General features: G+C 62.7%; 2 protein-coding genes and 1 long non-coding RNA gene across 4 annotated transcripts; 1 reads left to right on the top strand and 2 right to left on the bottom strand.

The window, feature by feature from the left end:
- Window positions 1-203: 203 nt before the first annotated feature.
- Window positions 204-1,245, bottom strand: LOC128846549 (uncharacterized). Its single transcript, XR_008446795.1, has 2 exons — window positions 1,135-1,245; window positions 204-900 (listed from the first exon to the last, which is right to left on the bottom strand). It is a non-coding gene; the product is annotated as an uncharacterized LOC128846549 (long non-coding RNA).
- A 1,700-nt stretch (window positions 1,246-2,945) lies between these two features.
- CIDEB (cell death inducing DFFA like effector b) lies at window positions 2,946-6,460 on the top strand. Its single transcript, XM_054045880.1, has 5 exons — window positions 2,946-3,104; window positions 3,603-3,747; window positions 4,454-4,603; window positions 5,644-5,834; window positions 6,228-6,460. The coding sequence occupies exons 1-5, from the start codon at window positions 3,064-3,066 to the stop codon at window positions 6,364-6,366; spliced, it is 666 nt and encodes a 221-aa protein (XP_053901855.1). The 5' UTR covers window positions 2,946-3,063; the 3' UTR covers window positions 6,367-6,460.
- Window positions 6,461-6,613: 153 nt separating this feature from the next.
- NOP9 (NOP9 nucleolar protein) lies at window positions 6,614-12,534 on the bottom strand. Of its 2 annotated transcripts, XM_054045534.1 has the most exons (10): window positions 12,318-12,534; window positions 10,290-10,691; window positions 9,628-9,753; window positions 9,330-9,471; window positions 8,794-8,983; window positions 8,459-8,599; window positions 8,243-8,371; window positions 7,733-7,963; window positions 7,545-7,650; window positions 6,614-7,310 (listed from the first exon to the last, which is right to left on the bottom strand). In XM_054045534.1, exons 1-10 carry the CDS (start codon window positions 12,481-12,483, stop codon window positions 7,153-7,155), a joined length of 1,791 nt encoding a protein of 596 aa, XP_053901509.1. In that variant the 5' UTR covers window positions 12,484-12,534; the 3' UTR covers window positions 6,614-7,152. The 2 variants fall into 2 exon arrangements, with proteins under 2 accessions (XP_053901509.1, XP_053901508.1); XM_054045533.1 differs by lacking the exon at window positions 12,318-12,534 and having other exon boundaries at window positions 10,290-12,249.
- Between the last annotated feature and the right edge of the window lie 945 nt (window positions 12,535-13,479).

Below are 13,479 nucleotides of genomic sequence, written 5' to 3'. Positions count from 1 at the left end.
GTGCATCCACGACGCTGCTGCTATTACAATAAAAAGGCTATTTAAGTCCATTTCCAGACCTCCTCTCAGCAACAGGAGCCAGAGAGGGGGCAGCTAAGGGGGCGTGGGGGTTACCGTGGGGCTAAGGGGGCTGGCTGGGGCACAAGAGTCCCCCTGCTGGCTAACCCCCCCCCCCTTACACACTGAACACGCAGCAGAGCATGTAGGGAAATAGAAACCTTTATAGAAAATCAGGATTGTAACCGCCTCTGTGCAGTTGGGAGCAGACAAGAGGGAGAAAGGAAGTCCAGAGCGGCCCCTAGTGGGGGTGAGTCCGCCAGGATCTCTAGGGTTCAGAACAGATAGTGGGTAGGGGTAAGGACCCCAACACAGACACCACCCGTAGTCAGTCCTCCAACATCTCTATGCTTAGGCGCCAACAGGGACATAAAGACTCCACAGCATCCGCTCTGGTATTCAGTCCTCCAGGCTCTCTGGTCAGAAGCGGATGAGAGCATAAGACCACCACACAGCACTCCTGGTATTCAGTCCTCTATAGTCTCTATGGTTAGGAGCCAAGAGGGCCATAAAAACTCCATAGCACCCACTCTGATGATATTCAGTCTTCCACAATCTCTATGGGTAGAAGCAGATGTGAGCAGCACCCGCTCTGGCATTCAGTCCTCCAGGATCTCTATGGTTGGAAGAAGAGTCTCTCCTGGTGCCAGAAGGGGCTAGCAATCCCATCGCTGCCCCCCAGTATTCAATCCTCCAGAATCTCAGCGAACAGCTCCCTGCGTTTGGTCTCCGCCTCTTGGTGCCGGTCCCAGTCTCGCCGGCGGTTCACGAAATGGGTCAGGGCGAAGTTCCGCACCAAATGGTGCCCAAAGGGGTCATTGCGCAGCTGCTGCTCCTGCTCGGCTGGGGGAACAGATGGATTGGGGTGAGAGATGCGACCAACTCTTGGTTGGGGCACGGGTGCTTTTAACAGCACACAGGAACAGCCCAGTTTAGGACAGGAAGTGATCAAGGATCCTGTATCCAGTCCAGGGATTAGGATAGACTGGTCTGAACTGGGATTCAACTAGGATGCCGGGGTGGGGAGAGGAGCTAGGGCCGGAACTGGGGGGGATGGGAGGGGAAGGGGGCTCTTACCCAGTTCCTGGGCAATTTGTCTCTTGGCCGGCAGGGTGGCCCGGCTCCAGATGGCGTCCAGGACTCTGCTCCCATGTTTGTTGCAAGCCAGAGACACGTAGTGACCCTGAGGACGAGGGGGTAAGGGCTTTGAGTGCCCGTCCCAGCACCACTGGCCTCCCCTTTAAGAGAGGGATTTCTTACAGCCGCACCCTGGCTTCAGTGGGTTACCATGTTACCACCTAGTGGTGAAATGTGAGAACTGCACCCGGAGGGGGGAACATGGTGTCACATCCATGGGGAGACCCCAGGGTAAGGGGGGGGAAAAGCTGGCTGGGCCAAGGGACCAATATGGGGAGGAGGGGAGAGACAGGGCCAAGGGGCTGAGCCTTGGGGCAGAGACGGAGCTGAGGGGCTGATATGGGGGGGTGGGCAGGACGGAACCCGCTCTAACCCCCCCATGGTTAGGTCTCCAGCAGACGACCGAGGGGGGCTGGCCCCAGGCAGCATCCCAGGACTGGGGGCTGCTCCCCAAGATCCCCACAGAGGGGCCCAGGCCGGGGCAAGCAGCTGGGGGGGCAGCACCCCCTAAGAGCCAGAAGGAGAAAGACGACTCCCCACCCCCTGATGCCCCCTGCCCAGCCCCCACCCCACAGCGCCCCCTGGCTGCCATGACAGATCCATCTTCTCTCCACCTTTCCAGGACATCGATCCAACGTACACGCAAGTCACATTCTCCTGCTCCACCTTCCGCCAGGGCCAGGGGCTCTCGGCCTCCCTGGAGCATGTGTGCAGCACCCTTGACTTGTGACCACGGCGACCCCCCAGCCCCGGCCCCGACCCCTGCCACTGGGGGTCGCTCTCCAGCAACCTTCCTTCTGCACCCCCACCAGCCACAAGGGGCCCAGAGGTTACAGCGGCTGGGAGCCAGGACTCCTGGGTTCTATCCCCGAATTGGGGAGTGGGGTCTAGTGATTGCGGGGGGGGGGGCAGAACTCCTGGGTTCTATCCCTGGCCCAGCAAGTGGAGTGGGGTCTAGTGATTAGAGCGGGAGGGGTTGGGGGGGCGGGATTCCTGGGTTCTATTGCCGACTTGGGGAGTGGGGTCTAGCAATTAGAGCAGGGTGGGCTGGGAGCCAGGACTCCCTGGTTCTATCACCAGCTCGGGGAGTGGGGTCTAGTGGTTGGGGGGGGTCTGAACTGTTGGGGTCTCTTCATCCACCAAAGGGACCATAATTGGGTTGTTATCCCCCCCCACCTTTCCTGGGGGGGGGGGGCTGTTCACACCCCGGGGCCCCTTGTAACTGAGGAAGGAGCCCGGAGATCTGATGATGGTTCGGGAGCAGACTAACCGGTACCAGCTCCGCCGCCATCTGCCCCTGGGAGCCGGCCTGGGGGGCCACCAATAAAAGTGTCTTTGCAGTTTGATCTGGTTCCTTCTGCGGCTCAATGAAGGATGCGGGGCGGGGGGTGCAGTGCGTGGGGCGCACCCAGCCTGTCCTGGCCCCGGGGGATAGAGCCGCCTGCTTCCACTCCAGAAAGCAGGGGGGTGGGGCTGGGAGCCAGGACAACTGGGTTCTCTCCCTGTCTCTGGGAGGGGAGTGGGGTCTAGTGGTTAAAGGGGGGGGTCTGGGAGCCCAGACTCCCCTGTTCCATCCCCAACTGTGCCTCAGTTTCTCCCCCTATAGCACAAGGGGGAGCAGTGGGGTCATCACTGGCACCCGAGGCCTCACTTCCTGCTCTGGTACCCACCTCCCTCCCTGCCCTGCCACGGGGGACCTTGGAGTTTGCCTCCCACCGCTGTGTGTCACCCTCCCCACTCCCCGCCTCTGAGCTGTGGAGTCCAGAGTCCAGGCTGGTTGGTAGCGGACGGACCAAGGGACGGGGGAGCCTAACGCCGGACAGACACCCTGACCCCCAGGACAAGGACCCCCCCAACCACGCTAACACCATGGACTATGTCAGCGCCCTGGCCCCCGCCTCCCTGCTGCAGTGAGTGGGCTCAGACCCCCCAAACTGGGGGACCCAGGGGGGCCTTGGGCTGGGGGGCAGGACTGGGGGTGTCACCACCCCCCCGGAGGGCCCCTCCCCCACAACATGGGGTGTCAATTCCCCCTACCCCTAGGAATGGGCCATTCTACTCTCACGCCTCCCCTTCTATGACTTGGTGTGTCCCCTCCTGCCCCCCCCCCACAGAAGAAGCCCCCCCCCCCCACCAAGGGAACGGTTTCTTCCCCGTCCCTCCCTGGGGGTGGGCTCTTCTCACCTGTCCCCCTTGAGGAGAATGGTTTCTACCACCCCACAAGGTACTCTGTGTCCCCCAGGGTGTTACCCCCCTAACAGGACACTGGACCCCCTCAGCCCCTCCATATCCCACCAATAGAACAATGGGCCCCCCAACCACCATGTTGCCTCCCTCCCCTCCCCCCCAAACCATGACAACGGTCTGCCCCACGCCAAGCGCCCCCCACTCACCCCCTCCCCCCGCAGGTCGGTGTCCAGCGCTGGCTTGGAGCTGACTCGTCGGGTCTGGGCCCCCCGTGCTCCCCCCCAGCGCCCCTTCCGCGTCTGCAACCAGCGGCGTGGAGGCCGCACGGGGCTGATGGCCGGGACCCTGCAGGAGCTGCTGGCCAAGGTGAGCCCCCCCATAGCCCGTGCTCCCCCTACTACCCCCGACTCCATCCCTCACTCCCCCCATACTCCCTCCACTACCCCGCCTCCCCCACCCTGCTACCGCCAACACCCCCATATTACCCCCCACCGCTACCCCCTGCTCCCTCCAGCCCCCCTAACTACCCCTGACCCACTCGCTCCCCCCAGACCCTCACCACTCCCCGACACCCCTTCCCCTCCCCACCAGATTCTTTGTTACCCCCCGACTCCCCAATCCTACTACCTCCAAAAACCCTCGCTCCCCCCACTTGCTCATGCTCAGACCCTCCATGCTCCCCCCACCCCGCCGGACCCTCCTGCTGCCCCCACCCCACTCCCTGACCCCCATTGCCACCCCCAGCCCCACCCTGCAGCACCTCACCCAGCCCTGCCCCATTGTCCCCCACCAGCCAGCCTGCTCCTCCCCCTCCTCTCTCCCACTCATCAGCCTGCAGGACCCAGGGGCCAAGCTGAGCCGCCCCCACCTCCCTGCTCCCCTCCCCCTCCCTGCTCCCCGACCCCCAGGCTGCTCCCACCTACAGCTCCTTGCTCCCCGTGCCCTACACTGACTCCTTACTGCTCCCCCACCCTTTCCTGCTCTCCCCACCCTACACCCTCATTGCTCCCCCGCCCCACACTCTGCTCCCTGCGCTCGGGGTGCTCCCCCCTCACCGCTCTGCCCCCCACAGGCGATGGAGGCGCTGCTGGTGGCGGGGCTGGCAAGGCTGGTGCTGGAGGAGGACGGGACGGCGGTGGAGAGCGAGGCCTTTTTCCAGACGCTGCCCCCCGACACGGCCCTGATGCTGCTGGGCCCTGGGCAGAGCTGGAGCCCCCCGCGGGTGAGTGAGCCCAGCCCCACCCTCCGTCCCCCCCATCCCCCATACAGCCCCTGCAGGGGAGACCCCACAAACACACCCCAGCCCCCCACAACCCCTGCAATGGAGACCCCCATACACCCCCCCACAGGGGAGATGCTGAACACACCAACCCAGTACGCCCCCTAAGGGGAGACCCCCACATGCCCTGGCCCCCACACACAGAGACCCTCACACACATCCTGCCCCCCCATATACCTCTGCGGGGGAACCCCCAATTCCCCCTCCCCACATAGAGAACCCCCCTATCACCCACACAGGAGTGACCCCCCCCAAAGTGAGAGGTTCCCCCACACCCCTACCAAGAGAGACTCCCTATGGACACACACACACCCAGTCCCTCCCCCACCCCCATGAAACACATGCACCACACCTGTCCAAAATGATAGCCCCCCATGGGACACCTGAGTCCCCCCCCCACCCCTCACCCACAATGCCCCTCCCCGAGATCCTCCCCATACACCCCCAACCCTAGATACAGCACCCCAGGGAGACCAAACCCCATAGCGCTCCCCTCTTGCCCCCACAGGTGACACACCCTATATGCACACCCCCACCCAACTTCCCTCCCATACAGCCCCCAAGTGAGATCCTCCCCACCCCAGGAGCAGCAAAGGGGGATGGATACCACTCACTCCCTGGGGCAGGGTGGGCAGGATGGGGGAGCCCCACAGAGGGACATGTACAAAGGGGGGGGAGGGATCCTGAGAATGGGATGGACTTTGGGGGGGAAGTGAAGGGTCATGGCCAGAGTTGGGGGTGGGTGGGAGGGCTCTGACATCACTACTGCTAAGGGGTGTGGCCAGAACTCAGGGGATGACATCACTACCACTAAGGGGTGGAGCTAATGGAAGTGGCCAGCTCAGGGAGTGCTGACATCTCTAGCCCCGCCCCAACCCAGAGCCGCACAGCCCCACCCTGCCCCCACGGTGCCAGTGGCTGGCCGGGCCAGGAGTGGGGGGGCCACCGGAGGTCCCCTCCCCCCTGACCCCGCTGTGCTGCAGGGAGGAGCTCAGGCCTATGGGTGGAGCCGGGAGCGGCCGCGCCAGGGGCAGGACATCGCCCGCATCACCTTCGACGTCTACAAGCTGGGCCCCCGCGACCTCTTCGGGAGCCTCAACGTGAAGGCCACGTTCTACGGGCTCTACTCCATGAGCTGCGACTTCAAGTGCCTGGGCCCCAAGAAGGTGCTGAGGTGGGTGACAGCCCCCCTGCCACGCCCGTTCCCCAAAGCACCCCCCAGGGGCAGGGACCGCACCCTGCTCCCGCCTGCACCCCCCCGGCAGGGCCCCTGCCCCTCCACCCTGATCGCCCCAGAGCCCCCTGCTAGCAGGGACCCCACCTCTGCCCCCTCCCAGTACCCGCTGCTGGCAGGGCCATCTGCCCTGCCCCGCAACCCACAGCACCCCCAACTGGCAGGGACCGCTGCCTCCCACCCCACACACCCCACTCCCCATTCCCACCCCAGAACATCCCCTGTTGGGCAAGGCAGGGGCTGCAAGAGCCTGGAGCTCCCCCCACAGGCAGCACCCCACAGCGCCCCCTGCTGGGGCACCGCGCCACATCTCACCCCCTTCTCCCCCTGCAGGGAGGTGCTGCGAGTGGTCTCTGCTGTGATGCAGGGAATGGGGCAGCTGCTGCTGGGAGCCTCCAGTTACATCCGGCGCCTCCTGGAGGGGGTGGAGACCTGGCACCAGCCCACCCGGCTCAGCCACTATGAAGACTGAGGCCCTTGGCCTGGCCCCATCCCTACCCCACCCCAGTGGACTCAGTGCATCCACGACGCTGCTGCTATTACAATAAAAAGGCTATTTAAGTCCATTTCCAGACCTCCTCTCAGCAACAGGAGCCAGAGAGGGGGCAGCTAAGGGGGCGTGGGGGTTACCGTGGGGCTAAGGGGGCTGGCTGGGGCACAAGAGTCCCCCTGCTGGCTAACCCCCCCCCCCTTACACACTGAACACGCAGCAGAGCATGTAGGGAAATAGAAACCTTTATAGAAAATCAGGATTGTAACCGCCTCTGTGCAGTTGGGAGCAGACAAGAGGGAGAAAGGAAGTCCAGAGCGGCCCCTAGTGGGGGTGAGTCCGCCAGGATCTCTAGGGTTCAGAACAGATAGTGGGTAGGGGTAAGGACCCCAACACAGACACCACCCGTAGTCAGTCCTCCAACATCTCTATGCTTAGGCGCCAACAGGGACATAAAGACTCCACAGCATCCGCTCTGGTATTCAGTCCTCCAGGCTCTCTGGTCAGAAGCGGATGAGAGCATAAGACCACCACACAGCACTCCTGGTATTCAGTCCTCTATAGTCTCTATGGTTAGGAGCCAAGAGGGCCATAAAAACTCCATAGCACCCACTCTGATGATATTCAGTCTTCCACAATCTCTATGGGTAGAAGCAGATGTGAGCAGCACCCGCTCTGGCATTCAGTCCTCCAGGATCTCTATGGTTGGAAGAAGAGTCTCTCCTGGTGCCAGAAGGGGCTAGCAATCCCATCGCTGCCCCCCAGTATTCAATCCTCCAGAATCTCAGCGAACAGCTCCCTGCGTTTGGTCTCCGCCTCTTGGTGCCGGTCCCAGTCTCGCCGGCGGTTCACGAAATGGGTCAGGGCGAAGTTCCGCACCAAATGGTGCCCAAAGGGGTCATTGCGCAGCTGCTGCTCCTGCTCGGCTGGGGGAACAGATGGATTGGGGTGAGAGATGCGACCAACTCTTGGTTGGGGCACGGGTGCTTTTAACAGCACACAGGAACAGCCCAGTTTAGGACAGGAAGTGATCAAGGATCCTGTATCCAGTCCAGGGATTAGGATAGACTGGTCTGAACTGGGATTCAACTAGGATGCCGGGGTGGGGAGAGGAGCTAGGGCCGGAACTGGGGGGGATGGGAGGGGAAGGGGGCTCTTACCCAGTTCCTGGGCAATTTGTCTCTTGGCCGGCAGGGTGGCCCGGCTCCAGATGGCGTCCAGGACTCTGCTCCCATGTTTGTTGCAAGCCAGAGACACGTAGTGACCCTGAGGACGAGGGGGGAGAGTCAGATGCGTAGCTCGAGCGCTGCAAGCTTCCCCACAGCAGTGCCCCTGGCCCCGCACTCACCTGGAGCCCGCGCAGCACCTTGCGCCTGGGCTTGCGGGGTACGGAGGGGCTGGCCAGGAGGGCGTCGTAGACATGGCTGCCGGCCGGGCTGCAGGCCAGGGTGACCAGGTCGTGCGGGGGGAGAGCGGCCAGGCTTCGCAGCACGGGGGAGGGGTCAGCGAAGTGCAGCAGGTGCTGGAGCAGCAGGGAGCCATGGAGGGAAACCGAGGCCAGGGCAGGTGGGGGATCAGGCTGAGAGAGGGGGCGAGGGGGAGGGATTAGGGTGGAGGGCATCCCATCCAGCCCCCATCCTCCAGTCACTGCTCCAGCAGTGATCCACCCTCTCCCAGCCCCCCCACCCCTCCCATTAACCCCCATTTCCCTCCTCCCCGAATAACCCAGTCCCTCCGAGAGCTAGCCCAGGCCCCCACAATTCCTCCACTGCCCCCCGTGCTGCTTTATCACTGCCCCAGGGGAACGACCCCTGCCCCTCAGCCCAGCTCCATGTGCCCCCCTTTTCCCCATACTCACCTGCTCTTCCAGGGGGGGCTGCACCTCCTGGCCCTCACCCGGGGCATAGTACACCTCATAGGGCAGCAGGGAGGCAAAGAGGGGAGCACAGGCTGCCCGCCGGACGGGGGGCTCCCAACAGTGGAAGGCCTATGGGCAGGAAGGGAGAGCCCGAGATGAGAGCCAGGCGAGGGGCGCAGAAGTGGGGGCTGATCTAGGGGGAGGGCTGCTACTCACCTCCATGAGCAACTGCAGCGCCTCCTGCTGGCTGGCCCCGCACCGCCGGCAGGCTCCCAGAAGCGCCGTGGCCACGCCTGCATGCCCCTGGGCCAGCACCTCCTCCAGCCCCGGCCCCAGCTCTGCCAGCACCTTCCCCAGCTGAGAGGGAACAAAGAGAGTGTCAGGGGGCGTGGCCAAGCTCACCCACTAGCTCCTCCCCCCATCAGGTCCAACCTCCCTCCACATGGACCCCATTCACCCCCCCACAGCTCCACCCCACTCCCCACCATCTGCTCCATGCCCCCTCCCCCCACACCTCCCCCTCCCTGCCCAGCCCCCGTGGCCCCACTGACCAGCTTGGGGGGCGCGGCCCCGATGAGGCGCTGGAGGGTGAAGTTGGCCACCCCGTGACCCGCCAGTGCCCGCAGCTGGCCCCGGAAGTGCTGGCGGTAGAGCGCCCGCAGCATCCGCGGCTCCGACACCTCCAGCACCTTGTCCAGCACTCGGCTGCAGACGGGGTCCTTCAGGAACACCAGCAGGGGGCTGCAGGGATCGAGGGGCCATTAGCCAATCAGACAGCACCGGCTTGGCCCAATGAGACTGCACCCCAACCCGCTTACAGCCAATCAGAGTACACCCATCCAATCACCAGCCCCCTGGCTCAGCTCCTGGCAAATCTGAAAGCAGCTGCTCACAGCTCAGCCATTCGTAACCCAGGTAGGCACAATCACCGATCAGAACCAAATCACCAATTACAGCCCACTTCCCTTCTCCTGACCAATCAAAAAAATACCCAGCCAGCTTCCAGCCATTCACACCCCACCTAAGACAGCTACTGACCCCATAGCCAATCAGAGCCCTCACGGCCACAGCCAATCAGGAGGCTCACCTGCATCCAGCGGAGGGGTTCCGCGAGCTCAGGTAGCCAATCACGGAGCTGCACAGCTCAGCGCAGGCCTCAGGCAGCTTCCTGTGCAAAACCTCCAGCGCCACCTGCAGGCAGAGGCTGGCGACTCTGTGGGTGATGAACTCTGGGGAGGGGACAGATGGATGGGGTGAGTCATGGGGGTGCCCCCAGCAACTCCAGCCCTGGCCTCTCCCAGCAGGGGGCGCTGTGGGGAGTGGGGCAGGAGTGCCAGCGGTGGGGGGTGCTCCCAATCCCGCAGGGGGCGCTGGGGTCGGCTCACCTGCGATGTTCTCCTGGAAAGCAGCAATGAACTCCCGCAAGAGGGCCAGGAACGAGTCCGGGACTTCAAACTCCGCCGGCCCCTCGCTCTCAGCTTCAGCCTGTTTCTTGTGTGGGGCAGGGGGCCCTGGAGGGGCAAGATAGGAAGAGCAGGATGAAGGGGACCATCAGGTGGCGAAAGGGGTGACACTGAGTCGTTAACCTGCGGAACTCACGGCCACTGGATATTCAGAGGGCAGAAACAATGAAAGGCCAGGGATGGGGGATCAGTTCCCCCATTCTTCCTACACCCCCTTGTGCTGGACCCTCATGCCTCTGTGGGGCATTCTGCCACCCCACTTCTCAGTCTCAACCCACACACACACATACTGGGTCCCATTTTACCCTCCCCTTCCCACCTGGACCCCACTGTCCCCCGCAGCTGCTGTACGTCTCCCCACTACTGAGTCCCTTGTCCCCTGCCCCATCACAATGTGCCCCTCCTTGTTCTCTCTCCCCATCCCCCTCAGTCCCCCACCTTCTGTTTCCTCCAGTCTCTACCTCCTCTTGATTCTCCCCATCCTCCCTTCCGATTCTCCCCATCCTCCCTGCCCAGTCCCCACCCCAGACAGCACCCCCCAGTGGTAGTGTGTGGAAGAGACACTGGCCCCGATCAATACTCACCTGTCCCCGAGAGCCCCCGGGCCGCATCAGAGCCGACACGGACTCCCCCCAGTACCTGCAGCAGGGTCCTCACCACAAAACTGGCGTGGGGGTCCCGGGCGAAGGCCCCCAGCTCCTCCCTCACGGCCCGCCCCAGCTGCAGCACCAGCTCCTCTAGCGTCCCAGCATCCTCCTCTCCCAGCAGCCGAGGAGCCCGGAGCAGGGCAGCCTCCAGAACGTGGGCACCACAGGGGTGGCAGGCAGCCTGGCACAGGGCAGGCAACAGGGGGCGCAGGAGCTGGGCCAGCTGGGCGGGCGAGGCCTCAGGCAGCAGGGCCTGGAGCAGCAGGGAGCCGGAAGGGTCCAGGGCCAGGGGCAGCGCGGAGCCCACCGCCTCCTCCAACACGTTGGTAACGAACAGACCTGGGGGGAGAACACAGTGAGACGTACAGCACCGTGCACTCCCCAGTGACATCCTGGCCCCCATTATCCTCCCGCCGCCTCCTCCAGCGTATTGGTGACAAACAGACCTGGAGGGGAGAACACAGTGAGAGACGTACAGCACCGTGCACCCCTGTGACATTATGAGTGGAATATAATCTCCCATTGAAAGGTGACAGAGGGCCAGAAAGAGTTAATTAACTCACTGACTGACCTGACCCAGGGCCAAACTTTATAAAGACTGGTTAGGAAGATATGTAAATACATAGAGCTTTGAAATGCAACCTGCATCCTTAGAGCTAGAGGGGAGATGTTTGCTCAGGTCTTGTAAAGTCAGCAAACAAGTCTCGTCTACTGCTATAGCTTTGATTCAGAGATCAAAAAAGGAGCAGTACTGTAATATTTAGGAAGATATTTGAGGGAAACAGTATTATTGTCTATATGTCTCTTTGAAGGTTGTGGCAACCTGTCTCTGAGTAGCAACCGTGTTAGTCTGTATCCGCAAAAAGAATAGGAGTACGTGTAGCACTTTAGTCTCTAAGGTGCCACAAGTACTCCTGTTCTTTTTGTATCTGAACTGTTTAATGGATAAATTACCCTGTGCTAATTGCCAGGATGGTAGGAGAAGGGAAGTGAAGCCTATTGTTTTCTCAGGCCAAAAGGCTGCTGGAAATGTATAAAAACCCCGGGACACGAGCCTTCTTCATCAGAGATCTGCTTTGGGTTTCAAGAGCGGGAAACCCTGAGCCACAAGGCCTGAGATCCCCAGTCATTGACTGGAGTCACCCTGAATATGGACATTGGACTATGTCTAAGAGGACATTTGGCAACGACAAGCTCATCTCTGCTATATGTATCTAACCCTCAAGAACTGAAGGCGTCAGTCTGTATATTCATCTTTTAACCAACTCTCTCGCTCTTCTTTTTTAATACATTTTCGCTTAGTTAACAGGAATTGACTATAAGTGCGTATTGGGGGTAAGATCTACGTTCTAACTGGACCTGGGGGTGTGGCTGATCCTGTGGGGTTAGAAGAACCTTTTCTTTATATGATGAGATACAATTTTCAAATCATCATCAGACCTGACACGTGTGTCTGGGTGGAGGCCTGAGGCTGGGCACTTTAAGGGAACTTCTAAGGCCCCAGTGAGGTAATACAGAGGCTGTTTTGGGCTGGTTGGTAAATCTAAGGATTGGAAGATCCACCAGCTTTTGGGGTTTGCCCCGTTCTGTTTGCAGTTCACCCTGATTGAGTGACCTCAGCTGGCTCCCAGGGGCAGCATCATCACAACCCCGCAGTGACCCCACTATGCCCCCGCCACCTCCTCCAGCACCTTGGTGACGAACAGACCTAGGGAGGGGGGACAATACAGCAAGAGATGTACAGCGCCGTGCACCCCCAGGGACACCCCCCCATGCGTCCTCCAGCACCTTGGTGACGAACAGACATGGGGGGAGGACAGAGTGGAAGACATACAGCGCTGTGCATCCCCCAGCGACCCCACCACCCCCAAGCCGCCACCACGTTGGTGACTAACAGACCAGGGGGCGGGTGGACAACAGTGAGAGACGTACAGCGCCGAGCACCCCCAGCGCGCCCCCGCTCACCCCGCTCGCTGCCCGGCCCCAGCCCGGCACGGAGGCTCTCGGCGGCCCGGCGGAAGTAGCCCGCGGCGTCGGGATCCAGGCGGGGCCGCGCCCCCAGCCCGGGGGGGTCCGACCCGGGCCGCCGCCGCTTGCGCCCAACGCCGCCGCCTCGGGGCGGGTCCGCCATAACCCGGCCCGGAGCGCACGTGGGGCCCGCGAGAGGGGCTCGGCTACCGCCGCATGCCCCGCCCCTGTCCCGGCATGCAGTGCGCCCCGCCCCGCCCCTGTCCCGGCATGCCCCGCGCACTAAGCCACAAGTCCGGGGGGGCGGGGCTTCATCTAGTGCTGCCAACACAAACCAGAACACCCCCGCCCCGCCCCCTGCCCCGCCTGTGCCCCGCCCCTTTCCTGGGGCCCCGCCCCCGCCCGCTCCATCCCCCCTCCCTCTATCCCTCACTCTCCTCCAGCCTCACCCTCACTCAATTTCACCGGGCTGGGGGGCTCTGGGGTGGGGCCAGGGATGAGGGGTTTGGGGTGCAGGAGGGTTGCTGGGATGGGGGTGGTGTCTGGGCTGGGTTGGGATGCAGGAAGGGTGAGGGCTCCAGCTGGGGATGCGGGCTCTGCGGTGGGGCCAGGGATGAGGGGTTTGGGGTGCAGGAGGGTTGCTGGGATGGGTGGGTGTCTGGGCTGGGTTGGGGTGCGGGAAGGGTGAGGGCTCTAGCTGGGGATGCGGGCTCTGCGGTGGGGCCAGAGATGAGGGGTTTGGGGTGCAGGAGGGGGCTCAGGGCTGGGACGGGGCAGGTGTTGAGGGCTGCGGGATGGAAGGAGTTTGGGTGCAGTAGGGGGTCTGGGCTGGGGCAGGGAGTTGGTATGCGGGGGGGTGAAGGCTTTGGGGTGAGGCCAGGGATGAGGGGTTTGGGGTGCAGGAGGGTTGCTGGGATGGGGGGGGTGTCTGGGCTGGGTTGGGATGCAGGAAGGGTGAGGGCTCCAGCTGGGGATGCGGGCTCTGCGGTGGGGCCAGAGATGAGGGGTTTGGGGTGCAGGAGGGTTGCTGGGATGGGTGGGTGTCTGGGCTGGGTTGGGGTGCGGGAAGGGTGAGGGCTCTAGCTGGGGATGCGGGCTCTGGGGTGGGGCCAGAGATGAGGGGTTTGGGGTGCAGGAGGGGGCTCAGGGCTGGGACGGG

The sequence above is a fragment of the Malaclemys terrapin genome, chromosome 12 (genome assembly GCF_027887155.1).
Source record: "Malaclemys terrapin pileata isolate rMalTer1 chromosome 12, rMalTer1.hap1, whole genome shotgun sequence".
Lineage (NCBI taxonomy): Eukaryota > Metazoa > Chordata > Testudines > Emydidae > Malaclemys > Malaclemys terrapin.
This window is presented reverse-complemented; position numbering and strand designations above follow the sequence as displayed.

Excerpts from the sequence above, each read along its gene's own strand:
- NOP9 (XM_054045533.1), bottom strand. The coding sequence starts at position 10,875 with ATGGGAGATTATATTCCACTCATAATGTCACAGGGGTGCACGGTGCTG. Across the intron at positions 9,472-9,627 it reads TTTCCAGGAGAACATCGCAG|AGTTCATCACCCACAGAGTC; the intron begins GTGAGCCGACCC and ends TCCCCTCCCCAG. Across the intron at positions 7,311-7,544 it reads ACAAATTGCCCAGGAACTGG|CCGAGCAGGAGCAGCAGCTG; the intron begins GTAAGAGCCCCC and ends CTGTTCCCCCAG.
- CIDEB (XM_054045880.1), top strand. The coding sequence starts at position 3,064 with ATGGACTATGTCAGCGCCCTGGCCCCCGCCTCCCTGCTGCA. Across the intron at positions 3,748-4,453 it reads TGCAGGAGCTGCTGGCCAAG|GCGATGGAGGCGCTGCTGGT; the intron begins GTGAGCCCCCCC and ends TGCCCCCCACAG. Across the intron at positions 4,604-5,643 it reads AGAGCTGGAGCCCCCCGCGG|GGAGGAGCTCAGGCCTATGG; the intron begins GTGAGTGAGCCC and ends GCTGTGCTGCAG.